Source organism: Sporothrix schenckii (genome assembly GCF_000961545.1).
Source record: "Sporothrix schenckii 1099-18 chromosome Unknown Cont46, whole genome shotgun sequence".
Classification (NCBI taxonomy): domain Eukaryota; kingdom Fungi; phylum Ascomycota; class Sordariomycetes; order Ophiostomatales; family Ophiostomataceae; genus Sporothrix; species Sporothrix schenckii.
In genome coordinates this window covers 105,124-118,064 of record NW_015971147.1, presented here as the reverse complement: position 1 = coordinate 118,064, position 12,941 = coordinate 105,124, and the positions used below count along the sequence as shown (strand labels likewise).

Here is a 12,941-nt window from a genome sequence, read left to right as displayed (position 1 = left end):
GTTGCTGTCCCATTCTTCTACTTCCCTTCTTCTCATACCTAGATCATCATTTTCTCACCTCTTGAGCTATCGATCTTTCTACTCTCGCAATTCAACCAAAATGGACGGCGATTTCGCCCGGTGGCTCATTGACTGGGCCATCGACAGTGCCTTCCACGTTAGCATCACCATTGCTGCCGACTGCTTTGTCCGGGGCATCATCCGGTCCAACAACGAAAATAGACGAAGAGTTCGGGCTTTTCTCCTCGAATGGAGTCCGCGCAACACATGTCCCAATGTTGCCATGCAGCACCGCCCCCTTATGGAACGGTTCAACAGCATCCTCTACTCGCCCGAGGTGATGGCCATTTTCCGTTCGGTGTTCATTGAGACGACCGAGGTTCTAATTGAATATTTTGTGGTATTCCTCTACGTCAATGTCATCAAACCCAACCTACCACGGGCACCACGCCGCAGACACGCGCAGCCTCAAGTACGCGGTGTCCCGCCGCGTGTTCCACCGCGTGTTCCAACGCCGCCACCAACGCCTCCACAACCGCCTCTTCCCACACCACCACCATCGCCAAGGAACGAGCCGATCGTTTTGGACGAGCTGGACATCGCCACCACGCAGGCTATTGCAATTCATCTACGTGTCGATGAATTGGTCGACAACAATGTGATTTAGGGTGCAGAGTACGGATATTGATCAGCCTAGGGTTCTTTTGAAAAGGACAGACAGCACGCTGAGGGGGCGGTTCAAGTCTATAGAAAGTTGGAAATTTTAAAATAAGATGACCATTCGATTCTTTTTAAGTTTCAAGTGTCCGGTCGTTTCTTTCATGGCATTCAGCCTTATTGTGAAATTTTGTTTTGGTTGGTGATTAGAGTTCACGATCTAAAGAATGGGCCAATCAGGAGGAGAGGCTTACACGACACCCAAGGGCCTGTCAGAAAGCAGCAACAGACATCGTAATGTTCGTTCCCAACCATACTCTAGCCTTTCAGTCGATTACTAAGGCGAGTCTCATCGCACGGCCCCTGTGCTCCTTTCTATCGTTGCTTCTTTTCTTCATCGTTGCGCCTAGTGTTTGGTATTCGGGCGATCCGATCGTGGTATTGTTCATTCTCGTTTTGTCTCGTAATCTATCCTCTGCGTCTGCTCTGCACACGCCACATGCCTCTCTACTTCCGGCCGAGAGCGTGCCGGATTAGCTTTTCGTAGCCACGGACGGCCGTCTCCAGCGCACCGACCGTGAGTGCCTCCTTGTCGCCGTGGGCGACCAGAATATCACCGGGGCCATAGAGGTAGCGCGTGTGGTCGCCGTCCAGGTTGGGCACGTCGGTACCGTAGTTGACGGTGATGTTGGCGAAGCCCTCGACGGCGCAGTCGCACTCGACGACGCCGTAGCCCTGGGTGCAGCGCAGGGCCAGGTCCTTGTCAGCGCCCTGCAGCGCCGCCTCCATGCGCGCCCGCACCTCGTCATGGCCGGTGGCCTGCGGGCCCAGCGCCACGCGCACGGCCATTTTCGCCGAGGCGGCCGCGGGGATGACATTGGCGGCGACGCCGCCCGACAGCAGGCCCACGTTGACGGTCGTGTTGCCGTAGACGGGGCTGCTGCCCAGGTCGGCGTCCAGCAGCGCCGCCAGGCCGCGGACCAGCGCATCGTTGGCGGACTTGCCCAGCCACGGGTAGCCCGAATGGCCGGCCTTGCCGGCGGCCGTGACGGTGCAGCCCAGGATGCCCTTGTGGCCGCAGGCGAGCTTGTTCTCGGTGGGCTCGCCAAAAATGGCGGCCGCGAACCAGGTAGGGAAGTAGCTCCGGAACAAGGCGGAAAAGGCCTTCATGCCGTCGCCGCTGTCCTCCTCGCCAACGACAAAGAGCAGCAGGACGTCGCCGGCGCCCACGACGCCCGCAGCACGCAGCTGCTCGAGCGCGGTGATCTGCGCCGCGACACTGCCCTTGGCATCGACGCTTCCGCGGCCGTGAATGACGGTCGAGCCGGACGGACTGTCTTTGTCGTCGATGGCGTACGGGATGTGCGGCGGAACGACGTCAATATGCGACGTGACAAGGACGGGTGGGAGGGGATGGACTGCGAGAGCAGCGAGGCCGTCACGGTCGCCCTGGTCGTCGCCGCTGTCAATCCATGCAATCACGTTGAACCGGCCATTCTTGCCCGTGTTGTCGCGCTTGGGCAGCTGCTGCCTGTGTGTCTTATAATGCCGGTCCTCCAGATAAGCGACCAGCCAGTCGCCGACGTTGCCCTCCGCGCCGGTCGTCGAGGACGTCTCAATCAGCCCCTTGTGCAGCGCGAGGAGGTCGTCGCGGTAGGCGGGTGTACCGACGGTCTCGGCATGGGCGGTGCCAAGAGGTTGCTGCTCGGTCCGTTGCACAAGCGCCGATGCACTGATGCCGGCCACGAGGAGGCTGGATAGAAGACGCATTGCGTTGGAAGAGGCAGATGTGGGAGAGAGAGATAGGGGGGAGCGAATTTGCAACGACAAATGAGAGACTAAGGAGAGATGGGGGGCGCGACGTGAAAAGGGAAAGAGCAACGATGATATACGATGTATTTCTGACGTTCCCGGTACTTGCCGTCAGAGGCGATGATTCCGCATAGCTCCAAGAGATGCAGGTCGGCAAGTGCAGCCAATTGGCACCTGCCGTTTCTAGCCCCATGGTAGTGAGCTGAGAAGGCTGGTAGGAGCTTGAGTGGGTCAACAAGGCCCTCGGACGCTGATTGGTCATCTGTACTAGGGAGTTTACTGTGGAAGTATTCTAATTGAACGACACGGAATCAGATCTGTCAGCTATCAAAAACAGTCATCAATTCAACATCAACGTTGTTCCTATCGACAGTTCATCATTCATCTCGTGCTCAGCAGGCGTCCTCTACAGGCGTCACTCTTCCTTCGCCGTCTCGTCGAGCCGCTAAAACTTCTGCCACGGCAGCTTGTCCACCTCTTCAATCGAGTCGTTGATGGCATTCACAGCATCCACGACCGCCTGCGGCAGCGGCCCGGCGTCGATGGCATCCAGTGACTTCTTCAGCTGCTCGACCGTGGCCGCGCCCACAATGACGGCGTCGCCGTGCGCGCCCGACAACTGGCTGTGGTACACGGTCCACCGCAGACTGGCATCGTGCCCGGGGATGCCGTGCTCCTTGGCCACGGCGCGCGCGCGGTCGACGGCGGCGGCGATGGTGGGGCGGTCGTACATCTCCCGGTAGATGTCACCGACGATGCCGGATGACTCCAGGCGACCGCCGGGGCGCTTCTTGTCGCCGAAAATGCCGCCGGCGGCCGGGCTGTAGGCATAAAAGGCGACGTTGTTGGCGCGCAGCACCGGGAACAGCGTGGTCTCGATGCTGCGCGAGATGGCGTTGTAGCAGCCCTGGTAGACGGCGGGCGGCGCATAGCCCTTGTCCTTGCTGATGTCCAGCATCTGCTGCACCTCATCGGGGCGGTAGTTGGAGATGCCCACCTTGCTGAACTTGCCCTGCTTCCGGAACGTGTCCAGGGCGGCGAGGGTGTCGGCAAAGGGCGTGGTGCGCTCGGGCACGTGCAGGAACTCGATGTTGATGGGGTGGCCGCCGAGCGCCTCGATGGATCCGTCGATGCTCTTGGCCAGGCCCTCGGCGTTGTGGTCGCCCGGCGTGAACGAAAAGACCTTGGTGTCGACAACGAAGCGGCCGTCCGTGTTGTGGCGCGCAATGCGCGGCTCTGCGGTCCCAGGGGCGCCGGGCGGGTAGTTGCGAGCGGTGTCGAGGACGCGGTAGCCGCGGTTGTAGAACTCGTCAAAGAAGGGCCCGACCTCCTCGGGCGTGTCGAGGCGCACGTTTGGATCGACAGTCGCGTCGCCGATCTAAGAGAGGTGTTAGTAACGAAAGAGGACGGGAGATGAGAAAGAGAGAGAGAACAGAGTCATATGAGGTTTGGGGATGGGAAAGAGTCAAACAACGTACGCCGGCGGTGCCCAGGACAATCAAGGGCCGGTTGGGGTACTTGTCAGCCATTGTAGAGAAAGGCGTGAAGCGCAACGGTAAGGAGTTGGCAAGTGGCAGCGAGGAAGAGTGAAAGAGAAGAAGGGTGATGAGGCAGAGTCTTCATTCTTTCTTTCCACCATCACGGGCAGACGGCTCTATTTATATTCATGCCTCGACGGTGTGTCTCCACGGTGGCGGTCTTTCGTTTGCCATTGATCATCTTTGAGACCTAGTCTGTCGCTCATAGCTCCGGCGAGACGCGGAAGCTCTCTGAATCTCCTTGTACGGTTGGGGAGTGTGAAGACAGAGGTAAGAATTGAGCAATGCGAGGAAAACAAAGGGTGCCGGTGCCCGAGTCCTCGAAGCATCTAAGCCGTCTAAGCAGTCGAACTATGGGCATCCAGGGCCCCGCCCCTCGTGCAAGAAAGGTAAGAATGCAAAACGGCAAGGACAGGACGATGGAGAGATGGACCGCACTCCGAGGGTTGTCTATCTCCGGAGTAGGGAGAACACAAAACTCATGTCGAAAATGGAAAATGCAGCAGGCATCAAGCGATGCGCCGGCCAGTGTATGTCGATCCGAATCCTTTGCAGTAGGAATGGGATAATGAGAGAGGGAATTAACACGGTCCAATAGAAAGTCACATAAAAGTTTCCAAAAGTTCTGCTCCGTCGTGAAGGCGCCAAAGGTGCCTTACAAATGAAAGCAATCCGTGCAATGAGAATTCCGAGATCACGGCGGAATGAATGGAGCGTCAGTTAAGCAATGGTCGTTCACAGCACCTGCATGCTGCTAACCCGCCTGGGACAAGCGCGGTGGGGAGGACATTAAGGTGCTGAGCGCGAGTCTGCCTGTTCCCGCAACGAGCTGGCGTGGGCCCTGTCAGCCGGCCGAACTGGCCGGATTTGGCCAGCAGTTTACACGCCGAAAGCCGAAGCCGCGGTGCGCAGTGGGTTCTTTTGTCAGGTGCCTCGCCTCTTGACGATGTCGACGACAGACTTGCATCCAGTCTCGACGCATTTCCACCGCCGTCCCTTCGCATCATCTGCGTATGTGTTTGAGATTTTTATTGCAATTGCTTCCAGTTTGTCATCCTCTCACGATGGGCATGCGGTGTCTTGTACGCGCGGGAGAATGAAAATCCGGAATACGGCAACAGACAACAAGAAGGGGCTGTTTTGATAGCGGGAATTTCTCGGATTTCTATTTCCCGGTGACAGTTCGACGGACGGCTGATTGCTCTCCTTCGAAGATGTTTGATGTTTGTAATCGATGCAGGGGGCGAAACTATCATCGAATGGCAGATTTAGGAGACGAAAGATGGGCCTCAAGAAAGGCGAATACTTGCGGCAAGGAGTCAGATGACACGATGGCCGTGTTGATTGTTGGACGATAATGGACGAAGAAGGGGGAAGGAGGACGGAGACGACGCTCAGGCTGATCTTTCACCAAATGGCCAAGAGACGACTCCATGGCGACTCGATTTACCCAGACGAACGGTGGACAGAACTGCGGTCAGACGAACTCCAAAGGGATCGATATTAACAAGCCTTGGCGATGCGGCGTCAAATGATGGAAGTAAAGACGGGTACGAGAAGAAAAGGAGAGCAAGGAGAGATGGGCGAGATGTGAGAAGAGAAAAAGAAAACGTGACAATCGCGAGACAGAAATAAAACGATGATCGATGATCTTCGATGCCCTTCACGCACGAGACATCCGGCATCACGAAAGACTGTCATCAGCATTGTACGATCGTTCCTTGTGACAGTTTTGGCGGTCTCGTCTTTGTCACTTGCAAAATGGCATTTCTACCGCTGGCGCTGTTCTGCCTGGCCTCGGGGTGAGTTCATCAACAGGCCTTTCAAGGCCACAAGCTCGTCCGACATCCAACATCCAACGGCCAACAGCCATCACCAACAGCCATCACCAACAGCCAACCTCACTAACACGTCCAGCTTCACCCTCGTCAACGCGTCTACGCGGCCTCCGTACGAACCAGTGCCGGCCTGCCCGCCCTGCTTCACGTCGACCGTCTGGACACAGGGTGTCTGCGGAAAGCCGCGATGCACGACGCCGACTACAAAGCCGACGCCGACACCGACACCAACTCCCGCTCCAGCGCTCTCCGGCGACTGCACCGTCACCGTCACCGAGGCAGAGCCCCCGACCACCACCATCGTCGCCAACACCAACGTCTGCTCCGTCTTTCCCACCATCACGCAGTCCATTCCCTGCCCGCCGGCGCCGGCTTGTGACGACGACAGCCAGCTCTGCAAGACGGTCTGGATCCCGGCCATGAACACCGGCCCCGACAGCACGACGTACATCTCCAACTGCGTGGCCACCATCACGCCGTGGATCCAGCCGTTGCCGCCCGGCTACACGCCGACGCCACCGCTGCCTCCGTCTTATCCCTGGCCATCGTCTGTGACATCCGGGCCGTCCGTGGCGGTCGTGTAGGAGATCGCATCGCGGGGGGAGTTGAGGAGGACAGGAGGACAGGAGGCAAACAAAATGTATGACGACCGCCGGCTGATTGCGGACACGGCAGAAAAAGGCAAGAAAGCAGATAAAAGCATACGCAGGTGGAATAGAATATTACCGGTTAATTCTGCGGCTTCACAGCTGCCGGCCGACTAGATTAATTGCACGCCCAGATGTGCCCACGTTATGACCGGCAGTTGTGTTCCGAGAACAAGGAGAGATAGCAGGAAAGCGTGTCCATCTGAAATCAAAACCGCGAGTCAGAACAGACGTTGAGGCCTTTGGTGATGAAGATGCCGGTTCCCGGTAACATGTCGAGGGTGGTTTTATCGTCCGTTCCTGGTTTTCCTGTCCCTCTCTTGCCCTTTATTTGCTCACCAGCTCCGGTGTCTGAAGCAATCCTCACGAGCACGATCGTCTTTGCAACGTCTACCATCCATCCTCCCCACGCACCATGCGCGTCGTTTCGGCCCTCGTCGGGCTGGTCACCCTCCCGGCCGCCTCTGCCCAGCAGATGATGCGCTTCTCGTGCTCCCAGCTCGTCGTCGACCGTCTCGATCCGCTCGTCAACCCGGGCGACCTGGCATCGCCGCACATGCACCAGATTGGCGGCGGCAACTCCTTCAACGCGTCCATGGACCCGGCCACCCACGACCCCGTGCGCGACTCTACGTGCACCAGCTGCACCTTTTCCGAGGACTTTTCCAACTACTGGACCGCCAACCTCTACTTCCGCGCCCGCAACGGCACCTTCAAGCGCGTTCCGCAGATGGCCAACCAGGGGCTGCGCGCCGACGGCGGCCTCACCGTCTACTACATCCCGCCCTACGACGGCCACACCAACGTCACCGCCTTCAAGCCGGGCTTCCGCATGCTGGTCGGCGACGCCGCCCTGCGCTCGCCGCGCGGCCAGCAGCGCCAGATCTGCCACCGCTGCTTCTCGACCATCGAGCAGGTCCCCTTTGGCGGCGCCCCCTGCACCGGCGCCGACACCCAGGCCCTGCCGTCGGGCTTCTGCGCGGGCGGCATCCGCACCACCATCACCTTCCCCACCTGCTGGGACGGCGTCCACACCGACGCGCCCGACCACAAGAGCCACGTCGCCTACCCGGCCACCGGCACCTTCGAGTCCACCGGCGACTGCCCGGCCAGCCACCCCGTGCGCCTGCCGCAGCTCATGTACGAAGTCATGTGGGACACCCGCGAGTTCAACGACGCCGCGCTCTGGCCCGCCGACGGCAGCCAGCCCTTTGTCTACAGCACCGGCGACCGCAAGGGCTACTCCCAGCACGGCGACTACGTCTTTGGCTGGAAGGGCGATGCCCTGCAGCGCGCCCTCGACCACCGCTGCGGAAACGACGTCTGCAGTGTTCTGGCGAGCCAGACGAGCGAGCAGGCCATGCAGTGCACGAAGAAGCAGACCGCCGTCGATGCCGTTGATGGCTGGTTGGAGACGCTGCCGGGCAGCGTGCACGTGGCTTAGAAAGACGGCGAAGCCGCCTTTCTATCGCGCTCCTTCGGCGTCGGGCAGGCGGAGGACAATGTACCAAACGTAAGCAAGTTGAATAGTATCAGTAAGCAATAAAGTATCATGCAGTTACTATTGAGAATGGCGTGTGGCAGAAAGTAAGGAGGCGAATAGCGGAGGAGTGATGGGTATGAAGAGTAACAAAGATTGGATGAGGCAGATACGTAAACGGAAACAGCAAGATAGTTAATACAGTGACATGCAAAGCACTGATAGAATGTGTTACTGTATGTTTTGATAATGAAAATAAAATGAAAATTGGAAGTACAATATAAAATACAACAAAGAAAAGAAAAGAAACTGAAACATACAAAATACAAAATACAAAATACAAAATATAGCTGAAAAAATGAATGTATTAAACTTACTTTTTATCCGCCCCCCCCCCCCCCCCCCCCACCAAAAAGGCGCCATACTTTTCTATTTCTATTTCTATTTCTATTTCTATTTCTATTTCTATTTCTATTTTTTTTTTTGTTTATTTATTTATTTTCACCAAGACAACAACGCTACAAAAGCTGCCCAAATTGTGCTTATTATGGCCACTCGCCGAAACAAAGTCCTTGTCAAACGGCTCAAAACTCGTATTTTATTGCAGCAATTAATTTCTACATTTAGTTATGTCATACACGGGTTATTTGTCCCCTTAATTAATATCCGACGGCTGCGCAAAGGCCAGCATGCGGATCGGAGCAAAAGAGGCAAAATGGACAAACATGAATCGATCTCTTGGATTTCTTGGCTTCTTGGCTTCTTGGCCTTTTGATTTCTTGGAATCGCATCAGGACTCGTATTTGCTTTAGTATTGCCATACTTTTTAGACACAAGCAAACCAGCGTGACAGCCGTCCTCACTCGACCCTCACACGATCCTCACACGATCTTCACGCGATCAGTCACGGACCCAGCCGGTATACTGCCATGCCCTTGGCGGCCTGGCCTGTCACGTCGCCCTGTGCCCCATTTACCCCAGATTCCGCATTGCGGAGGTAGATCCCGCAGTTTCCTCCTCCCACTTCTGCGAGTAATGCTCGATTTTGTAACCCTGACCCAAACCGTTTGTCCATGGCTGCCACTTGACTCGTATCCACGGCACAATATCCGCGGTTTGCGAAAGACTCTAGGTCTAGTGGACTGGCGTATGAACGAAAATGACAGTATGGCCGTAAAAGTGCAAAAAAGAAAACAACAAAATATCGCTGAAAGCTTCAGTGTAATTGCTTTCCAAGCACCCAAATGAAAACACACCACCTCTTCGTCACGTTGCCTTACCCACGCTCGTGAATACGAGCCTTGGCCTGCATGATTTGTCCATCGACCACAGCCACCGCTGATAGTCGTTCACTCACGACCGCCCACAGGCAGCTGCACCCACCTCGTATTCTCCTCCCCAATACGATGCCCCACGGTCCCCCAAACTGCTAACATAACACTCACTCACATGCTCGCCACTCCCCGCCTCGTCCAGCGTGGGCGTCTACTGCCGGTGGCGGGCGTGCTGGTTGTGGTGTTGCTGGTTGCGTTTGTGCGCTACCGACGGCCCTGGCCCCAGTCGTCGTGGTCCCGGTCGTGGCCGCAGAAGCCATCCTTTCAGCGGGTGCGCCCGTCCCCGCAGGACGCGATTGATACACAGAGACAGGGACATGGTGTCACTAGCGACTGCCAGTCTGGTGTGGCCCACTTGGACCTGGACAATGGCGTTCCCGATCTGACTGCGGCCTTCCGGTACAGCCGGCGCTGTGTGCGGCCTGTGTTTCGGGCCCAGAAAACGTCGGCCAACCCGACAGCCCGTCGTCCGCCGACGCCCATGCCAGGACGACTCATCCCGGCGCAGGCGGACATGGTGATGGTGAACCGAACGGCGCTTGGCACCACGTGCAGCCGGCCGCTGCCTGCCTGCGAGACGCTTGAGCTCGAGGTGCCTCTGCCGTATCCGACGGCATCCACAGCCAACTACTCGCACTTGCTGTTTGGCGTCGCATCGTCTTCGGAGCGCATGATGAAGGCCCTGGACGGGTTCACACACTGGCTCGGCGGGACGGGGGCGCAGCTGGTGGCGATTGTGCAAGACGCGGACGGGGGCGGCGCGGAGCAGGAGAAGGAGGAAGAGGACTGGCTGGACGAGGTGGGCACGCAAGCCAAGCCTGGGATCGGCAAGACCGCCACGCAGTTGGCCGGGCTGGCCGCGCTGGAGACGGCCTACCGCGCCCGCGGGATCCGTCTGCGCGCCCTGCCGCCGCAGCACCGCCTCGCGCGCACCGTCGTGCAGAACCATTTTGCGGTGCTCCTGTCCTTGCTGGAGGCGGCCACGCCAGACACACGGTGGCTCAGCATTGTCGACGACGACACCTTCTTTCCGTCGCTGTACAAGCTCGACCAAGCGCTCCGCAGGTACGACCACACCCGGTCGACGTGGCTCGGTGCGCTGTCCGAGGACGCCGACGCCTTGGCCCTTTGGGGCCGTATGGCGTACGGCGGCGCCGGTGCGTTTATCAGTGTGCCGCTGGCCGAGACGGTTATGCCCTACATTGGCGAGTGTCTGCGGCAGGGCCGGCGAGCCGCCTTGGCTGCCCTCGAAGAGGAGGGCAGCAAGCCAACGGCAGCGACAGCGAGAGGACGGTACAGCACGACGACGGGCGACGGTCTTTTGCGGGACTGCATGGCCCGCCACGCACCGGCGACGCCGCTCACGCTCGTGCCCGGCCTGAACCAGCACGACCTGTACGGCGACGCTGCTGGCTTTTACGAGGCCGGCCTGGCGCCTCTGTCGGTGCACCACTGGCGCAGCTGGTACAAGGCGCCGCTGCCGGCCATGGCGGCGGTCATGCGCGTGTGCGGCGACTGCTTTCTGAAACGGTGGACGTGGACGGGGGCCGGCTCCGACCGTGGAGGCGAAGACGACGCCGGCGATACGCTCTTTGTCAACGGCTACTCAGTGACAATGTACCGGGCCGGCGTGCACCCCGACTTTCGGCGCATGGAAGAGACGTGGTCGCATGCCGGCGACGAATTTGTTGCTGGCCTGGGCCCGCTGCGGCCGGCCCTGGACGACGCGGACAAGAAGAGCTACCGGCTGCGGGAGGTTGTTGCTGGCGAACACGGCGCCAACAGCGACAGCGACAGCGGCAGCGGCGTCGCCAGTTTCCGCCAGGTTTACGTCTACAAGGGCGCCTTTGGCAACGACGAGCTGGACGAGGTGTTTGAGCTTGTGTGGGACGAAGGGGAAGGAGCGACGTGGAAGTAGGACACGTGACATCGAATGGCTGTCGCGCGTCTGTCAACAACAGACAAAAAGGGGGACGCGATGCCCATCGCGATCGAGCAGGCGATCTGCATGAGGAACGACAGTGGACCCACTTTTATATAGAGTGCCGGAAATAAATGAAAAATGGAAGAGAGGAACCAATAACATGTGGGCTCTGGGCACTGGAACTGGATTGCGGGACTGGGGGGAAACGCGCAATCTATGAAAATTACCCACGTTTTATGCTGTGCGGAAATGTCAATAACCGGAATGAAGGCCGCCAGGCGTGGACAGGACAGAAGGACAGGAAGGACAAGAGGGCAGAAGAGATGGAAAGCAAACAAGGAAAAGTTAATATGAATGATGGAACAGAACGCAGTGTGGTCCCGGCGCAAAACGACCTTGAAGGGTAAAAATGGAAACAAAAAAAAAACAAAGATGACAGCTGGGCGCAGCAAAATGTGGGCTCCTTCATTACGGCGACATCCGTTGAGCATCCGGAACTGCACAGTTGCGATGTAGGGGTTTTACTCGCTATTTAAAGAACGACGGTGTTAAAAGGGCTGCAGAACAGAGGAATGCGAAGGTGAAGTCAGAGAGGACGAAAGAGACGAATGCCGAGATGTACGCCGACATTGTTCAGCTCATGCAGCCAGTTGGTGAAGCCAGCTGAACGACGGACGACGGACGGAAACAGACGGGCCTGCAAAATGAGTCGAGAAGACAGCGAGACCGAGGCTTGATGGTTGTCGGCTTTCTATCGTCGTAAGATAAGTAAATACATATCGTGGCAAAATGAGGTGTTGAGAACCGGGACTGCCCCCTGCCGGACTCTGAAATGCCCCTGGCCCCTGCCCGCAGGCGCCACCGGTGCCATCCGCAGCGCCTTCAGCGGATTGCGCAGAAGCCACAGCGTGCAAACCCCTCCGTAATTACGATTGAGTGGGAGAAGACAAAAGGAGAGGACAAAAGACAGGTACGAACAAGCAACAGCCCAAAAAGCTTAAGCCCACTTTGGTCCTCTGCGCACACGACAGTCTCGACGTCGGGTACGAAGGATTGCCCTGTTTCTCAAGATGGCGTGTTATTTTTTTGAAGAGCTTTTTAATTGCGGAGTAATACTATCCAATGTCGAGTGGGTGTGCGTGTGGGCGGTGACAGAGACTGCGTGGTTCTTACAGGGCTCCCAGGCTTTCAGTGCCCGCTATTTACTGAGGTCAGTTAAGTTCAGGTCATGGATCAGCTGCCAAGGACAAAAGGCCTCCCAAGCTGGGCCAGGCCTGGCCTTTCAGGATCCTCTCTGGACAATAGTCGGAGCCAGTTCCTGGTTGACAGCTCATCGACAGCGGTCAACCTGGGGCAGAAAACTTGTTCTGCCCAGATACTGCTCTGGGTTCCGCACCGTTTTCATTTGGATGGTCGTAGCGCTGCGACGCTGTTCAGGTAAGGCATCCAAGTCTTTCCAGATCTGTATTTCGTACGAAATACTTTGTGGACCTCATCTATTTTCCCTTTCGTACCTTGTTTCTTTCCTTTTTCTTCTTACATTGTATTTTTTCATTATTTTTTAGTACATTTTTAACCGTTGTTCTTCCCCCTTTCCTGCTTTTGCGCTCCCGCTTTCGATTCTGTCCTCTCTCCTCCCATCGCCAAGCCAGGGAGGCAAAAGAAGAGGCCTCGCCATGTCCAGCTCTTTGCAGCTTCTCATTGGCTGCAC

General features: G+C 57.4%; 6 protein-coding genes across 6 annotated transcripts; 4 read left to right on the top strand and 2 right to left on the bottom strand.

Moving 5' to 3' along the window:
* Window positions 1-100: 100 nt before the first annotated feature.
* SPSK_00182 (uncharacterized protein) lies at window positions 101-667 on the top strand (the record flags this gene model as incomplete). Its single annotated transcript, XM_016727162.1, has 1 exon — window positions 101-667. One exon carries the CDS (start codon window positions 101-103, stop codon window positions 665-667), a length of 567 nt encoding a protein of 188 aa, XP_016586367.1.
* A 497-nt stretch (window positions 668-1,164) lies between these two features.
* Window positions 1,165-2,427, bottom strand: SPSK_00139 (acetylornithine deacetylase; the record flags this gene model as incomplete). The annotated part of the gene is made up of 1 exon (XM_016727119.1): window positions 1,165-2,427. One exon carries the CDS (start codon window positions 2,425-2,427, stop codon window positions 1,165-1,167), a length of 1,263 nt encoding a protein of 420 aa, XP_016586366.1.
* Window positions 2,428-2,914: 487 nt separating this feature from the next.
* SPSK_00149 (uncharacterized protein) lies at window positions 2,915-3,998 on the bottom strand (the record flags this gene model as incomplete). The annotated part of the gene is made up of 2 exons (XM_016727129.1): window positions 2,915-3,847; window positions 3,948-3,998. 2 exons carry the CDS (start codon window positions 3,996-3,998, stop codon window positions 2,915-2,917), a joined length of 984 nt encoding a protein of 327 aa, XP_016586365.1.
* A 1,770-nt stretch (window positions 3,999-5,768) lies between these two features.
* On the top strand, window positions 5,769-6,429 carry SPSK_00174 (uncharacterized protein; the record flags this gene model as incomplete). The annotated part of the gene is made up of 2 exons (XM_016727154.1): window positions 5,769-5,809; window positions 5,925-6,429. The coding sequence occupies 2 exons, from the start codon at window positions 5,769-5,771 to the stop codon at window positions 6,427-6,429; spliced, it is 546 nt and encodes a 181-aa protein (XP_016586364.1).
* A 478-nt stretch (window positions 6,430-6,907) lies between these two features.
* On the top strand, window positions 6,908-7,936 carry SPSK_00155 (uncharacterized protein; the record flags this gene model as incomplete). The annotated part of the gene is made up of 1 exon (XM_016727135.1): window positions 6,908-7,936. One exon carries the CDS (start codon window positions 6,908-6,910, stop codon window positions 7,934-7,936), a length of 1,029 nt encoding a protein of 342 aa, XP_016586363.1.
* A 1,485-nt stretch (window positions 7,937-9,421) lies between these two features.
* On the top strand, window positions 9,422-11,224 carry SPSK_00109 (uncharacterized protein; the record flags this gene model as incomplete). Its single annotated transcript, XM_016727089.1, has 1 exon — window positions 9,422-11,224. One exon carries the CDS (start codon window positions 9,422-9,424, stop codon window positions 11,222-11,224), a length of 1,803 nt encoding a protein of 600 aa, XP_016586362.1.
* Window positions 11,225-12,941: the final 1,717 nt, after the last annotated feature.